This window comes from Ammodytes marinus, assembly GCF_949987685.1.
Source record: "Ammodytes marinus genome assembly, chromosome: 19".
In the NCBI taxonomy this organism is placed as follows: Eukaryota; Metazoa; Chordata; class Actinopteri; order Uranoscopiformes; family Ammodytidae; genus Ammodytes; species Ammodytes marinus.
The window spans coordinates 26,040,892-26,058,391 of NC_137223.1; the positions used below are offsets into that span (position 1 = coordinate 26,040,892).

The 17,500-nt window shown below is 41.6% G+C and overlaps 1 protein-coding gene across 1 annotated transcript in view; it reads right to left on the reverse strand.

Moving 5' to 3' along the window:
• LOC307265739 (unconventional myosin-VI-like) overlaps positions 1 to 17,500 on the reverse strand; it is a gene marked incomplete at its 5' end in the record, with an annotated part of 81,461 nt that overhangs the window by 34,890 nt on the left and 29,071 nt on the right. The window contains 4 exons of the mRNA XM_080047534.1: positions 3,072 to 3,162; positions 11,645 to 11,774; positions 15,260 to 15,337; positions 16,103 to 16,233. Coding sequence (XP_079903660.1) covers positions 3,072 to 3,162; positions 11,645 to 11,774; positions 15,260 to 15,337; positions 16,103 to 16,233 — 430 coding nt within the window. The remainder of the gene's footprint in view (positions 1 to 3,071; positions 3,163 to 11,644; positions 11,775 to 15,259; positions 15,338 to 16,102; positions 16,234 to 17,500) is intronic.

Here is a 17,500-nt window from a genome sequence, read left to right on the forward strand (position 1 = left end):
TCTGAACCCTTTGTGAACACATGTGACAAACTGATGCGGACCACTTTATGAACACCCGAAAAAGAGAAGTTTGATTTTGATGTTTCGGAATCCAGTGTTAATACACAGCCTAGGCTCTGCAAACGGACATGTTGCCCTTCTTTTCCTGTATGGGGCGACTGTGGCTCAGGTGGTAGAGCGGGTCGGCCAATGATCAAAGGGTTGACGGTTCGATCCCCGCCCTGCCACCTGTGTCATAGTTGTTGTGTCCTTGGGAAAGACACTTCACCCACCTTGCCTCGTGTGAATGTCGATAGTTAGCTGCTGCTATCGGTGTATGAATGTGTGTGTGAATGGTAACGTGGGAAAGGAAAACAGGTCTCCCTTGTAAAAAGAGTCTTCGGTCTCAATGGGATTTACCTGTATAAATAAAGGTTAAAACAAAACAAACATACCAGTTTACAGAGCCTAGGCTGTGTATTAACAATGGATATTTTTTTTAACAAAACAAGCATTCTCCAGAATCACTGACTACACCTTTAAAGTCTTATTACAAAAACCTTCCCTCTTGTTTTCTAAATCAGTTTTCAAACCTTTTGCACCGGTGATGATTGAACCAGGGGAGAGTTTTAACGTCACTCATCTAAAATGAATGGGACCTTTAAATGAAAATGGCCGATCCCATTTCAACTCTGTACGATACCCCAGCCTGGCATTCAAACTTCCCTTTATAAATGTGTGTAGTCTCCAAGCACAAGCCAAGATAACCCTTATGACATAATCATAGGCCTCTCTCCGTTGCCAAAATATATTAAAACATTTTTCTCAGCTTGTGTTATACTCCCCACAATGACTATACTACATTTACGGTACTTTAAACCTGCAGTGTGTAGAATTTTGGGTTTTATTTCCTAGCAGATTTTGTAGAAAGTAATTATAATATACATAAATACATTTAATTTAGTGCATAATAGCTGAAAAAAATGTTTTGAATTATTATTTTTATATTATATGCCTATAACTCTTTTCAGATGCTTTACTATCATGAAACTAACTCCACACATTAGATAGATAGATAGATAGATAGACAGACAGACAGACAGACAGACAGACAGACAGACAGACAGACAGACAGACAGACAGACAGACAGACAGACAGACAGACAGACAGACAGACAGACAGACAGACAGACAGACAGACAGACAGATAGATAGATAGATAGATAGATAGATAGATAGATAGATAGATAGATAGATAGATAGATAGATAGATAGATAGACACTCTCTCTCTCTCTCTCCCCCCATTTCAACTCTGTACTGTCTAATAACGCTTGAAAAACAGTAACAGGGGCTTTAAGGCAAATAGTAAACAACATAAGGTTTTGTTGAGCAGATGGAAAGCTTATCCTTTTCACAGAGTGCGAAATTACAGTCGTAAAAAATATCTGGTAATATTCAAATCTATGGGTAATAAATTCAGCTAGCAGCCACTTACACAGGCTATGAGGCTTAATCTATTCTTCTGTGTGTGTGTGTGTGAGTGTGTGTGTGTGTGTGTGTGTGTGAGCGAGCGAGCGAGTGAGTGAGTGAGTGAGCGAGTGAGCGAGTGAGTGAGTGAGTGAGTGAGTGAGTGAGTGAGTGAGTGAGTGAGTGAGTGAGTGAGTGAGTGAGTGAGTGAGTGAGTGAGTGAGTGAGTGAGTGAGTGAGTGAGCGCGTGTGTGTGTGCGCGTGTGTGCGTGTGCGCGCGTGTGCGTGTGTGCGTGTGCGCGCGTGTGCGTGCGTGTGTGTGTGTGTGTGCGCGTGTGCGTGCGTGCGTGTGTGTGTGCGCGCGTGTGTGTGTGTGTGCGTGCGTGCGTGTGTGCGTGCGTGCGTGCGTGAGGATCTTAATCTATTCTGCCTGTACTGGTGTGGAGGTTGACACATTACCTGTGCATTCATCTCGATCGCGGGGTTTTGAGTTAACTTGATTTAATGTGATTAGGTTCGGTAATGACATTGTGTTTTTTAAAGCTCCGGGGTGTGCTAAAGCGAAACCAAGAGCTGGGTATTCACTGGACTGTCTGATGGATGACATAGCGTTTTAATTTAAACATATTGTAATTAATGACTGTGGGGACTTTTCGACTATACGCACAAGCAACCTTAGTGGAATGAAAAATACCTGCATTGTAAAGGCACACTGCGTAATTTTGGAGAAGGCTTGTTGTCGAAATCACTTTGTCAAAATCAGTGAATATCTCCTCATGACCCACTACCTGTCTGTACTGTGCGTGCGCTGAAAAATAATCCAGTTGCTAATACACAGCCTAGGCTCTGTAAACTGGTAAATTAACACAGGGTATGTAAGCAAAGGCGGTCCACAGTAGCTAGCAACATGCCCGTTTACAGAGCCTAGGCTGTGTATTAACACTGGATTTGTTTTCAGTGCACACAGTACGGAAAGGCAGTGGATAGTGAGGAGATAGTCACTGATTACAAAAATCACTGACTACACCTTTAATATTTGTCCCCCATGTTGCTTTATCATAAGAGCATATTTTGTAGACAAAAGAAAAACAAAAAAAAAACAGATTTGATGGATTTTGTGCGACCCACCGAGGCTTGTGTATGTAGACAGACAGACAGACAGACAGACAGACAGACAGACAGACAGACAGACAGACAGACAGACAGACAGACAGACAGACAGACAGACAGACAGACAGACAGACAGACAGACAGACAGACAGACAGACAGACAGACAGACAGACAGACAGACAGACAGACAGACAGACAGACAGACAGACAGATAGATAGATAGATAGATAGATAGATAGATAGATAGATAGATAGATAGATAGATAGATAGATAGATAGATAGATAGATAGATAGATAGATAGATAGATAGATAGATAGATAGATAGATAGATAGATAGATAGATAGATAGATAGATAGATAGACAGACAGACAGACAGACAGACAGACAGACAGACAGACAGACAGACAGACAGACAGACAGACAGACAGACAGACAGACAGACAGACAGACAGACAGACAGACAGACAGACAGACAGACAGACAGACAGACAGACAGACAGACAGACCCACCGAGGCTTGTGTTTCCTGCGACACAGCCACATACGAACAGTCTTCTGCATCTTGATACAAGCGCTGGTCCGGTAGAGGATCTTATTCTTCACTGAAAGAGAAAGAGAGAAAAAAAGACTTAAAGACCTACTTCACCAGTGGAGATATGAAGGTGTATTGAACTCTGAGATCCTATGGAGTATAAATGTACAAACATTTTAGAAATCGGTTCATCCTAGCCTGAGAAAAGGCAGAAAGAGTGTTTTTTATGGTCTCGCTGTCTAACCCTACATTTTCCCATGTGTGACATCACACATGGGAAAATGTAGGGTTGTAGGATTAACAGGACAGCTGGGCCAAGGGAAGACTGAGGGAAGACAACAACAACAACAACAACAACAACCCCCTAACCCTTATTTTTAAAACGTGAAAAGAAACACTTACTTAGGCCTTAAAAAGTCTAGAATCGGCCCTGAAGGAAGATACTTTAGTTTGTGTTTTATAATCAGACTAAGGCTGGTTATACAAACCCAGTTATGTTGATGACTTGTTTCGGTGGTGTGTTTGTGTGTGTGTGTGTCTGTGTCTGTGTCTGTGTCTGTGTGTGTGTGTGTGTGTGTGTGTGTGTGTGTGTGTGTGTGTGTGACTTGTTTCGCTTAGAGCAATTCTCCATAGATTTATGCACAGCAGCTTCTGCTCCACAACACATCAGCACCGCCACTCTCACTACGTTTATTACTTTATCGAGTGTGTGTGTGTGTGTGTGTGTGTGTGTGTGTGTGTGTGTGTGTGTGTGTGTGTGTGTGTGTGTGTGTGTGTGTGTGTGTGACTTTATCGCTCTCAACTTTTCCCGTGAAAATCGGATCATGCAAACGAGATGGTTCAGTATGCGCAGATAGCTCAACAGAAAAACACCCAAGGGCCCTTTGGACGGAGAGAGTAAATACAGGGCTGTGTGTGTGTGTGTGTGTGTGTGTGTGTGTGTGTGTGTGTGTGTGTGTGTGTGTGTGTGTGTGTGTGTGTGTGTGTGTGTGTGTGTGTGTGTGTGTGTGTGAGGGTGTGTGTGTGTGTGTGAGTCTGACTACGAGTGCAAGTGTGTGTCTGTGTGTGTACGCAGGTGTGTGTGTGTGTGTGTGTGTGAGTGTGTGTGGGCGAGAGAGTGAGAGTGAGAGTGAGTGTGTGCGAGTGCGTGTGTGTGTGTGTGTGTGTGTGTGTTATTGTGTGCGAGTGCGTGTGTGTGAGTGTGTGTGCGAGTGCATGTGTGAGTGTGTGTGTGAGTGCGTGCGTGTGTGTGTGTGTGTGGGCGAGAGAATGTGTGTGTGTGTGTCAGACTGTTGTTAATAATGTGGGGTCTTGGTGTATATTTGTTTATCACTGCAGTGTCTGAGGACAGTTCATCGCAATCTCTGCAGGCGGCTGTCATAACACCTCTCTATCTCTCTCCCTACCTCCCTCTCTCCCTCCGTCTTTCTCTGTCTGTCTGTCTCTCTCTCTCTCTCCCTCCGTCTCTCTCTTCCCCTCTCTCTCTCTCTCTCTCTCTCTACCTCTCTCCCTCCATCTCTCTCTGTCTGTCTCTCTCTCTCTCTCTCCCTCCATCTGTCTCTCTCTCTCTCTCTCCCTCCGTCTCTCTCTGTCTGTTTCTCTTCATATCTTTATTTCTTCATCCTTATCAAATCTCTTTTTGTTTGTTTTATATTAAACTAATGATAATAAATAGCCTAACTAATGAATAGCACAACAACTTTGTTAGCCAGTAGAGTAGGCCTACAATTGGCCAATGCAATAGGCCTATATAAATTAATATATCCTTATCGATCAAATTAAAAAAAGAATATCATTGGCAGGATGTGTTGTAGCAGCATATCATCATATCCCATTGAAAATAATGAATTTGTTCCAACGTCTCTCTCTATCCCTCTCTCTCCCTCTCCCTTTCTCCCCACCCCCCCCCCCTCTCTCTCTCTCTCTCTCTCTCTCTCTCTCTCTCCTTCCCTCTCTCTCTCTCTATCCCTCTCTCTCCCTCCCTCTCTCTCTCTCTATCCCTCCCTCTCTCTCTCCCTCTCTCTCTCTCTCTCTCTCTCTCTCTCTCCCCACCCCCCCCTCTCTCTCTCAGTATATGTTCACGGTATACTAAGTGTTTCGTTAAAATACTCATTGGGTTTTTAAAGTATGCGGCTCTTGAAAAAAATTAAGAGACCACTCCAAATGTTCAGTGTCTCTCGTTTTACTATTTATAGCCATATATGTTTGAGTAGAATGAACATTTTGGTTTTATACTATAAACTACTGACAACATTTCTACCAAATTCACAATAAATTCTTTTGTCATTAAAGAGCATTTTCAATAAGTAATGTAGAGATGAAGATTTAAAGGGACACTGTGTAACATTTTAAGTAATTTATTAGCTAAAATCAATATCCTCATTCATAAATATGTCCTCATTGGTGTAAAATCACCTCTACCAATAATCTGAATTATCCTCCTGAGCGGAGAATAACAAATATTAATATTACATTTTGTACATTGAGCAGGCAAGTCTTATGGAGGAATCCATGTTTTTGGAATTTGATCAGGTGCATTGTTTAAAATTTAGAATTGTTCTTGTCCTTGAAGGCCACTGTAGCTTCTGTTATTATTCTAAAGGGTTGGGGTTACCCCGGGAGCGTTGCATTCTAGAACTTTCTTGATGATGTCATATTACACACTGCCCCTTTAAGAACAATCCAGACTGGTCTCTTCATTTTTTCCGGAGCTTTATATACAGTTAGGTTGCGTTCCGAATCTCATACTTTCTACTATATAGTATGGTAGAAAAAAGATTTAGGATGTCCCGATTCTTGTGGCCAGATTTAGGATGGTTAGAAGTACCCGGATGTCCTACTTCATGCGGCCAAGATTGTTAGTGTTGAAAAGTGCATCCTATTCGGGCGATTCTGACCCACAATCCAGTGCGCACGTGAAGTGACGTAACATCGACGAAGCCTCCATATGAAAACAAACGGGATGCGACGGATATAAAAGCAAGAGGCAAGATCAAGGCGCCATGTTATGATGAAATAAGAGAGAAAAGTATGTTCCAATAGTATGCCTACTGCATCCTAACTAGATTATTTTTATCGTCGGATGTAGTATGTAGAATAGAAAAAAGAAAGAGTATGAGATTCGGAACGCAACCTTAGTGTGTACTCGTTCACCGTAGAGAAAGTCCATAATTCTCTTTCTGTTATCGATGAAGCAGAAGTTAAATATTCTGAACTCATAAACAAGATGAAATGAATTTGGCAGCGAGTGGAGAGATGGTATCGATCTCTTTCTCTATTTATCTTCCACACTTCATCTCTCTCTTTCGCTCTCTCTTTCTCTCTCTCTCTGCGTCTCTCTCTATCCCTCTCTCTTCCACTCTCTCTCTCTCTTTCTCTCTCTCTGCGTCTTTCTCTATCCCTCTCTTCCACTCTCTCTCTCTCTCTGCGTCTCTCTCTCACCCTACCTGCTCTACCTCTCTCTCTTCCTCTCATTCGCTTTCCTTCCTTCCTTCCCTCCCTCTCTCTCTCTCCCCTCCTCCCTCCCTCCCTCCCTCTCCTCTCCCTCCCTCTCTCTCTGTCTCTCTCTCCCTCCCTCTCTCCCTCTCCTCTCCTCTCCCTCCCTCCCTCCCTCCCTCCCTCTCTCTCTCCCTCCCTCTCTCTCTCTCCCTCCCTTTCTCCCTCCCTCCCTCCCTCCCCCTCCCTCTCTCCCTCTCTCCCTCCCTCCCCCTCTCTCCAATTCAATATGGATCTTGCTTCAGTGGCGCGACACAATATAATCCATTTCGCAAAAGACTTTAGAAATAGGAATGATATTGAATCACGAATAAATAAATAATGCATTTTCTCATGAAAAGGAAAATTCTGCCAACACAACAGAATGTAAAAACCATATTAGCGTAAGAAAGAAATTCATTTTATCACTACGAATTTAATCAATATAGAATAGTGTGGCGCAGCAGAGGGGGGGTGACAGTCACACACTTTTTCAATGAACTTATTTTTCTACTTCATTTGGATATAGAGAGGGTGGGAGGAGGGGGGGAAAAGTTATCCCAACAAGAGATAATTAGTTTGCTTAAATGTGGGCAATTTTCCATAAAACCAAAAGTAGCTTCGAGGAACTTTCCGTTTGTTTTAATTCTAGCGCCTCCTTTTACCAGGCCAGCTGTTGTTCTGGGGTAATTTATGATCATCAGAGGAACAATATATATAAAATATAGGAAATATTTAAAAAGTTCCTCGTAGCACTTTTTTTTTTTTTTGGCATTCTTATGCTTTATTGATAGTGTAGAGACAGAGTTGAAATGGGGCAGAGAGGGGAGTGACATGCAGAGAACGACCGCAGGCTGGAATCGAACCCGGGTCCGCTGCTGGCCGAGGCCCATGGGGGGGACGCCTTACCAACTGAGCTAAGGGCGCCCCCGCACCTTTTAAATAATTGTAGTTTAAGCCTAGAAACTCAAAAATCTAGTACAGACAGATGCCTTGTCATTTCGAATCTCCCTAACTTATATTTCTACAGTGTATCCCTGCTGTGGGTGCCCTGCTTAATGCATATTCTTCATTCACTTTTCTAATGTGTATTCTACTTGATGTATTTTAATCTTGCCCCTGTAAAGCACTTTGAATGGCCTTGTGTCTGAATTGTGCTCTAGAAATACACTTGCCTATCTATCTGTCTGTCTGTCTGTCTGTCTGTCTGTCTGTCTGTCTGTCTGTCTGTCTGTCTGTCTGTCTGTCTGTCTGTCTGTCTGTCTGTCTGTCTGTCTGTCTGTCTGTCTGTCTGTCTATCTATCTGTCTATCTGTCTATCTGTCTGTCTGTCTGTCTGTCTGTCTGTCTGTCTGTCTGTCTGTCTGTCTGTCTATCTATCTATCTATCTATCTATCTATCTTTTCTAATGTGTATTATGTATTTTAATCTTGGCCCTGTAAAGCACTTTGAATGGCCTTGTGTCTGAATTGTGCTACAGAAATAAACTTGTCTTGCCTGTCTGTCTGTCTGTCTGTCTGTCTGTCTGGGCCCTGTAAAGCACTTTGAATGGCCTTGTGTCTGAATTGTTTTATAGAAATACACTTGCCTTGCCTATCTATCTATCTATCTATCTATCTATCTATCTATCTATCTATCTATCTATCTATCTATCTATCTATCTATCTATCTATCTATCTATCTATCTATCTATCTATCTTGCCCCTGTAAAGCACTTTGAATGGCCTTATGTCTGAATTGTGCTATATTTGCCTTGTCTTGCCTGTGTTATTATAACAATGTTAAAAACGTGTTTCAACATGGTGTATTCAGTCCATCACAACAGAGCAGCAGCTTCACAGCCTTTGTCCTGCAGTGAACAAACAGTTGGTTTTGATCATGCTGCATTGCCTCCAACAATTTCTCTCTCTCTCTCTCTCCTTCTCCCTCTCTCTTTCTCTGCCTCTCTCTCTCCCCCTCCCTCTCTTTCTCCCTCTCTTTCCTCTCTCTCTCTCTCCCTACCCCTACCACTCCCTCTCTCCCTCTCCCTCTCCATCTCTCTCCCTCTCTCCCTCCCTCTCCTTCCCTCTCTCTCTCTCTCTCTCTCTCTTTCCTCTCTCTCTCTCTCTCCCTACCTCTCCCTCCCTCTCCCTCTCTCTCTTTCTCTCCCTCTCTCTCTCTCCCTCTTTCTCTCTCTCTCTACCTTCTGCTTGGTTTTCATCTAAAACTTTTTCTCTGCATAATGCATTGTGATTTCACGACTCCACAGAGAGTCACTGCCCCCTTAAAACTGTATACTGCTTTTTATATGTTCATCTGTCTCTCTTTCCCTCTCTTTCCTTCCCTCTCTCTCTCCATCTCTCCCTCCATCTCTCTCTCTCTTTCTCTCCTATTTCTCTCTCTCTTTCTCTTTCCTCTCTCTCTCTCCCTCTCTTCTTTCCTCCCTCTCTCCATCTCTCCCTCCATCTCTCTCACTCTTCCTCTCTTTCTCTCTCTCTCTTCCTCTCTTTCCTTTCCTCTCTCCCTCTCTTCTTTCCTCCCTCTCTCCCTCCATCTCTCTCTCTCTTTCACTCTAGAGATGGACACTGCCCCCTTAAAAACTGTATACTGCATTTTTCCTGCCTCCTTGTAACATCAAGCCATATACATTGTGAATATATAAGTTTTCATCACATTGCACATTTCATTTTAACTCATCTCTCTCTCTCTCTCTCTCTCTCTCTCTCTCTCTCTCTCTCTCTCTCTCTCTCTCTCTCTGACTATCTCCATTTTTATTTTCTGCTTAACATTGTGCCTAAAGTTTAAACATTGTAATTGGAAGTCCTTAGAAACCGGTAAAGGAGAGTACGCCATGTTAGTTGTTTGTTTTATTTTTGGATTTTGTGTTCACTTCTTCAGTTGTGTGTATGTGTTCTTTGAAAGAAAATTATATTATAAAAAATATATCATATCTCTGCTGTATTGCGATCAGTACAATATACTGTTGGCTGGTTTATTTATAGGTTAAAATGTCAAGGAAACCAATCTCAGGATATACAAATAAAAATGCTTCCACACAGATTAAAATGAATAAAAAAAACTCCATCCGAAAAAATGGTCCGAAAGCTGTTTTACGATGTCCATGTAGAAAGTGGTGGGAAGTTTGTCATCTTTAATGGAAAGAAAATAATCTGGCACCGTACTAAAAAAGTTGACTAGACCGATGGTAGGAAGGCAGACGCATAAACATATGATATTTGGAGGCTTGAAGGGTCCACTGTGCATTCTGAACACGTTTTACTTCTTATCTTTATAAGCGTAAGAAAAGTTCTGCTCAGATTAAAATATTTTATAGATGAAATACACTTCAGATTGTTGGAGGAAAAGTTTGGGTCCCAAAGTTTTTGAGCATTTTTTCATGCAATATAAATGGTAAATGGACTCCACTTATAAAGCTCTTTGGTAACACTTTATAATAACTATCCGTTGTAACTTGTTAATATATCATTAGTAAACTCTTAATTAATGATTATTAATGATTTTTTAAGTGTTTGTTAGCAGTTTGTTAAGGATTTATAACAATGGTAGATAGTTAATAGCTTAATAATTGAATCAGTTCATCTGGGAGGTAATCCGAGATACCGACGAGGCTGAAATAGGCTATAGACTATACACAGCATGGGCAACTGAGGGCAGCCCCATTTTCAAATATTTTTAAATAAACTCAATACACACTGTGCATGCCATGGACTTGAACGTGACGTGATCAGTTAATCTCGGATTACCTCCCAGATGAACTGATTCAATTATTAAGATATTAACTATCTACCATTGTTATAAATCCTTAACAAACTGCTAACAAACACTTAACAAATCATTAATAATCATTAATTAAGAGTTTACTAATGATCTATTAACGAGTTACAACGGATAGTTATTATAAAGTGTTACCAGCTCTTTTCCCTGGTTTTTCACAGACCCAAAGCGCTTTACATTGTTTTGTACACATTCACCCATTCACACACACATTCATTCATACACCGATAGCAGCAGCAGCTACCACGCAGGGTGCAAGCTAACTATCAGGAGACATTTAGGGTTCAGTGTCTCTTTGCCCAGGGACACTTGGACATGTGGCGGGGAGACGGGGGATCGAACCACCGACCCTGTAACCCAGTGGACGACCGAACCGCCCTACACACTTCACCACAGCTGCACATGCACACACAGTGGAGTCGAAATTACGTTTCTCTCCGACCCCACGGTGCAATAAGAACACAAGGATAGAATTTGGTAAAATGAGATAAGTAATATATTCAATAAATACATTCTAAAATAGTGCAAAAGGTACGGCAAAACAAAACGGTATATTAGAATAAAAAATAAAGGCGCTTTGAGTGCAAAAAACACGCTATATAAATCTAATATACTATTACTATTATTATTGTATACTGCAAGTGTTGTATGCTGATCTCTTATTTTATTTGTGTTTTTCTAATCTGCATGCATTGGTGTGCTTTTTTGTTGTTATTTATGTATTGAGTCTATTTTATATACATTGTACTATGGATCTCCATGTGTCCTGAATAAAATCATATATATATTAATCAGATTTTCACTATTCTGTGGATTAATCACGATTAATTTTACCATTCGAAATGTGCCCAAAAAATTCAAATTTTCTCTGTATATTGTTGTATGAACGGAAAGATAAAAGGACAGGAGGTGGATATGTACATTTAAAATGAGTATTGTTATTAATTAAAAATCCAAATGATGGTTTTAATACTGAAAATAAATGTAAATCAAACTAAAATATATACCTACCTACCACACCATAATTCAATTGGTCTGTCTCTTTACTGTCTTTGGGCAAATATAGGATAGGCTATATAATGGAATTTATTTTGTGAATCTATAGGTTGTGCATTCTTGAATACAACATGATTACAGTCCTGTGTGTGTGTGTGTGTGTGTGTGTGTGTGTGTGTGTGTGTGTGTGTGTGTGTGTGTGTGTGTGTGTGTGTGTATGCGTGACCACGTCGTAGGGGGCTGTTCATGTGTGCCAGGAAGCCGACATGATAGTATTATAACACATCAACAGTTGTTTTCTGTACTCACGTTTGATGACAGACAGCCCGCACCACTGCACCTTCTTCCAGCGACTGTGGATCAGCCACTTGTTGACTTTCTTCACCAGCTCGGCCAGGTGGTCGGGGTCTGACTTCATGATCTGATCGAACTCTGCAAACTGAACCAGAGGTGAGAGGGACGGGGTTAGGACGGCATGTAATGGACTCATACTAAAAGCTCTACTAACATCCTACTCATACTAAAAACCCTACTAACCTCCTACTCATACTAAAAGCCCTACTAATGTCCCACTCATACTAAAAGCCCTACTAACGTCCTATTCATACTAAAAGCCCTACTAACCTCCTACTCATACTAACCTCCTACTCATACTAAAAGCCCTACTAACGTCCTACTCATACTAAAAGCCCTACTAACCTCCTACTCATACTAACCTCCTACTCATACTTAAAGCCCTACTAATGTCCCACTCATACTAAAAGCCCTACTAACGTCCTATTCATACTAAAAGCCCTACTAACCTCCTACTCATACTAACCTCCTACTCATACTAAAAGCCCTACTAACGTCCTACTCATACTAAAAGCCCTACTAACCTCCTACTCATACTAACCTCCTACTCATACTTAAAGCCCTACTAACGTCCTACTCATACTAAAAGCCCTACTAACGCCCTGCTCATACTAAAAACCCTACTGACGTCCTACTCGTACTAAAAGCCCTACTAACGTCCTACTCATACTAAAAGCCCTACTAACATCCTACTCATACTAAAAGCCCTACTGACATCCTACTCATACTAAAAGCCCTACTGACCTCCTACTCATACTAAAAGCCCTACTCACGTCCTACTCATACTAAAAGCCCTACTGAGGTCCTACTCATACTAAAAGCCCTACTGAGGTCCTACTCATACTAAAAGCCCTACTGAGGTCCTACTCATACTAAAAGCCCTACTGAGGTCCTACTCATACTAAAAGCCCTACTGACGTCCTACTCATACTAAAAGCCCTACTGACGTCCTACTCATACTAAAAGCCCTACTGACGTCCTACTCATACTAAAAGCCCTACTAACGTCCTACTCATACTAAAGCCCTACTAACTAACGTCCTACTCATACTAAAAGCCCTACTAACGTCCTACTCATACTAAAAGCCCTACTAACGTCCTACTCATACTAAAAGCCCTACTAACTACTCACACTCACGTTACTGAAGACAGCAATAGTGTGTGGAGATAAACTCAGGCTGCTGAATAATACGAGCGCAGCATATTAGCCTAGCCTAGCTTGCCCACCTCATTGTATAACGTTACTTCCCCCGGGCCGAAATACACTCATAAACTCTGGGAAATGAAGCGTGGGGGTTTGGATTGGGCAGCGGACCTTATTACCAACTAGATTAAGATCCGCCGTTCCTTTTCTTTGGTGATTTTTACGGGACATCGGGCCGCCGTGGTTAATGTGACCAGAGTAAACAAAGCAGGACGAGCTCACTCGCGTAAAGTTGTTGCTTAGCAACGCGCTCCGCTCTGACTGCTGTTGTCGAACTATTTGTGTTGGCGGAAGCAAATACATTCTTAAATGATTAAAGATCACATTTTAAAGTTAACTTGTGAATTTAAGTTGTAAAACTGCTGTATAAAAGCAATAGCACACTCGAGGTCGCATGTTGTCGCTCTATATCAGCACTGCTGTGATTCTCTACGACCGAATCACAGCAGCGCTGATATAGAGCGACAACATGCTCCCTCTCATGTGATATTGCTTAAGTAGAATGAACATTTTGGTTTCATAATATAAACTACTGACAACATTTCTACCAAATTCCATTACATTTTTTTGTCATTAAAGAGCATTTTCAATAAGTAATGTAGAGATGAAGATTTAAGAAAAATCCAGACTGGTCTCTTAATTTTTTCGGGAGCTGTAAATGTTGAGATCAAGTCTAAAGCGACTATACTGCCAAATACCACCGAGATTAAGTTGATCAGAACGCACTCAAATGCACAAGAAGAGACACTCGCAAAGAGATGCTTCGTGAGAAATCAACACAGTGAATGTACTTCATCTTACATAACAGACCTCGGATGCCTGAGGTTTCCATAGGTACGTGAATAGTAATGTGTATCATCAGATTATGTAAATGTTATTTTTTTCCTCCGAGCGAAATCTACAGCGTCAGATGTCCAGTCTGCCCTGCACAGTCTGTACCGAGGTCCTTTGCAACAAATGTTATATACAAGCCTACACACACACACACACACACACACACACACACACACACACACACACTCACACAAACATACACACACACACACACACACACACACACACACAGAGGCAGGCAGGCAGGCAGACAGACAGACAGACAGGCACACACACAAACAGAGACAGACAGACAAACACGCACACACAGATAGACAGACAGACAAACACGCACACACAGAGACACACACACACACACACACACACACACACACACACACACAAACACACAGGCAGGCAGGCAGACAGGCAGGCAGACAGACAGGCACACACACAAACAGAGACAGACAGACAGACACGCACACACAGACACAGAGACACACACATGCAGGCAGGCAGGCAGGCAGGCAGACAGACACTCTCACACACAGACAGAGAGACAAACACGCACACACAGACAGACAGACAAACACGCACACACAGACACAGAGACACACACACACACACGCAGGCAGGCAGACAGACAGACAGGCGCGCACACACACACACACACACACACACACAGACAGGCAGGCAGGCAGGCAGGCAGACAGACAGACAGGCGCACACACACACACACACACACAAACAGGCAGACAGACAAACACGCAGACACACAAACACACACACACACACAGGAACCCACATGTCACACTCAAATGTAATGAATTATTCATCTAGTGGAGAAATGAAATCCCATCTGTTGGTTCAGCTCATTTGAAAAAACAAACTCATCTCAACTCAGAAGCACAAAATACTTTGAAACTATTGTCTTACTTTGAAACTCCTGTAAAACCCAACTACACCACATCATTCTAACTACAGGGCTGGAAAAAATGAAGAGACCACTCCAAATGTTCAGTGTCTCTCGTTTGACTATTTATAGCCATATATGTTTGAGTAGAATGAACATTTTGGTTTTATACTATAAACTACTGACAACATTTCTACCAAATTCCAATAAATTTTTTGTCATTAAAGAGCATTTTCAATAAGTAATGTAGAGATGAATATTAAAGAAAAATCCAGACTGGTCTCTTCATTTTTTCCAGAGCTGTATGTAATGTGTGGAGTTAGTTTCATGATAGTAAAGCATCTACAAAGAGTTATAGGCATATTTATCAATCCACATTAAAGATATTATCATTTAAGTTTGATCAACTTTACAGAAATTCAGTTTGGATGATAGTAGCGGTAGTAAACGGTCCGACGAACCTCGCATACACAATCGATGGCTAAGTAGACAGTATGTAGTATATATACATGTTGAGTATGTAGGAGGGAGGACGTCAGTAGGGCTTTTACAAACACAGCCATAGCCTGTCCTAAAACAATACAATAGTAGCCAGAGCAAAGGGGGAATAGAGAAAGGTTTTTCAAAAAAAAAATTCTTACCTTTCCCGGCCGGAAAAACACTCTTGTCAGACCGAACTTGTAGTCGTGTTCATTCAGCCCCAGAGCCTTGAATAAAGCCTGCAACACAGAAACACAGAGGACCGTTGATAAACAGGGAAATCAGGCTGTTTAAAAGCTGTAGTGCGTAACTTCTGTCGCCTCCCCCCCCCCCAAGAGGAGTTCTGAGTAATTACTAACAACACTGTCGGTGCATCGCCATCTACATGAGGTAAAGCCTTCAGTGATGGCGCATGGATTTTATACCTTCTGCTGCTGTACGTCCAGGTTTTTTTCTTAGCAGTAGAATCAACAACTGAAACATTTTTCTAAGCTCCTGCACCAGTTTGTAAACGCTGCCATACTGAGAAATACAGAGAGAGTTTTGTGGAGCTGATAGGCTTAATCAACTTTGTGTCAACTTGTTTGGGCGATGGCTTAAAGCTGAGGTATGTGATTTCTGATTGGTAAAAATTAACATGAGCGGTACACTTTGACCAATCAGAGCGAGGCTCTGATTAAAAAAAAAAAAAAAAAAAAAATAAGATTCTCTGTTCTTATTGGCTGTTGGGACTGTCCATTCACTTTGGCCCGACTTTGTTGGTGTAGAGCGTGTCAGGGAGGGACCATAGGGGAGGGACCAAAGAGAACAAGTGGAGCGGTTGAGGTATTTGAATTCAAATATCTATCCCAACTGCTATTTTCTCCCCAAATTCTCCACCCCAGTTTTAAATGTATCCGACCACTAATTTATACGAAAAAAGTTACGCGCTATAACTTCAAGTAGACAAAAACAGAGCTTAGACCAAGGATGAGGCCAGTGCAGAGGAAGCTATGAGGACTGACCTTGCAGAACAAGCGTGGGTCGAGCCTGCAGAGTTTGGGGGGCATGTATTGCTGGTACATGTTGTAGAGCTCGTGGAATGGAGCTCTGGAGGGGAAGCCGCCCTGCATCAAATCCAGCACTGACACCATGCCTGTAAAAGGAACACAGGAGAGACATTTATATGAAAAAAAAGCTACGCACAATAACTTTAAGGAGACAAAGGTTGGACCGAGGCTAGTGCAGATGAACGTCAAAGTTAATTGTATTTCTGTAGCGCATTTAAAAACAACATCAGTTGACCAAACAACAATACAAACAACATACAGGCCTAAGATACACAACAACAAAATAATAATAATAATAATGCACCTGATGACATTCCAAAAACATGGATTCCTCCATAAGACTTGCCTGCTCAATGTACAACATGTAATTTTTTTAATATTTGTAATTCTCCGCTGAGGAGGATAATTCAGATTATTGGCAGAGGTGATTTTAGCTAATAAATTACTTAAAATGTTACGCAGTGCCCCTTTAAGGAGACAAAAACAAAGGTTGGACCGAGGCTAAAGCTAGTGCAGATGAAAGTCAAAGTCTGTAGCACATTTAGGGGGGGCCCTTAGCTCAGTTGGTAGGGCGTCCCCCCCATGGGCCTCGGCCAGCAGCGGACCCGGGTTCGATTTCAGCCCGCGGTCGTTCTCTGCATGTCACTCCCCTCTCTGCCCCATTTCAACTCTGTCTCTACACTATCAATAAAAAGCATAGTGGTAGTGTTTTTACCACGCCAGCTGTTGTTCCTGGGTGAGCGTACACCCAAGACAAAGGCATTAAGAAAAACTATATACAAATAGCATTCTTTGCACTGATGGTCTCGTTTGCTGTTACATGTAACATGAAAAATTTGACTGTTTCAGAAATATTTAAAAGTTCCTTGTAGATACTTTAAGTACACCTTCAGTTGTCCATACATAACAGTGCATTTGTTTTTTGTTTTTATTATTTCGTAAATGCAATTACTAGGCAAGGCAAGGCAAGTTTATTTATATAGCACAATTCAAACACAAGGCCACTCAAAGTGCTTTACAGGGGCAAGATTAAAATACATAAAACACATTAGAAGACATTTAAAAGCGAATGAAAAGAAGTAAAACATTTAAATTAAATAAAAAGTACAGGTTAAAATGGAAACAGAAAAGTCTTCAGACTCGATTTAAAAGAACTGAGGGTTGCAGCAGACCTCAAGTTTTACTAGTGTATAATCTAGATGTATTTCATGCCCCTGTAAAGCACTTTGAATGGCCTTGTGTCTGAAATAAACTTGCCTTGCCTTACTCATACAAGCCCTGTACAACCTACTGGTATCTAACTCTGTGATCATTTCCCCTTATTTGTCAGTGCCATCTGTCTATGTTTATACA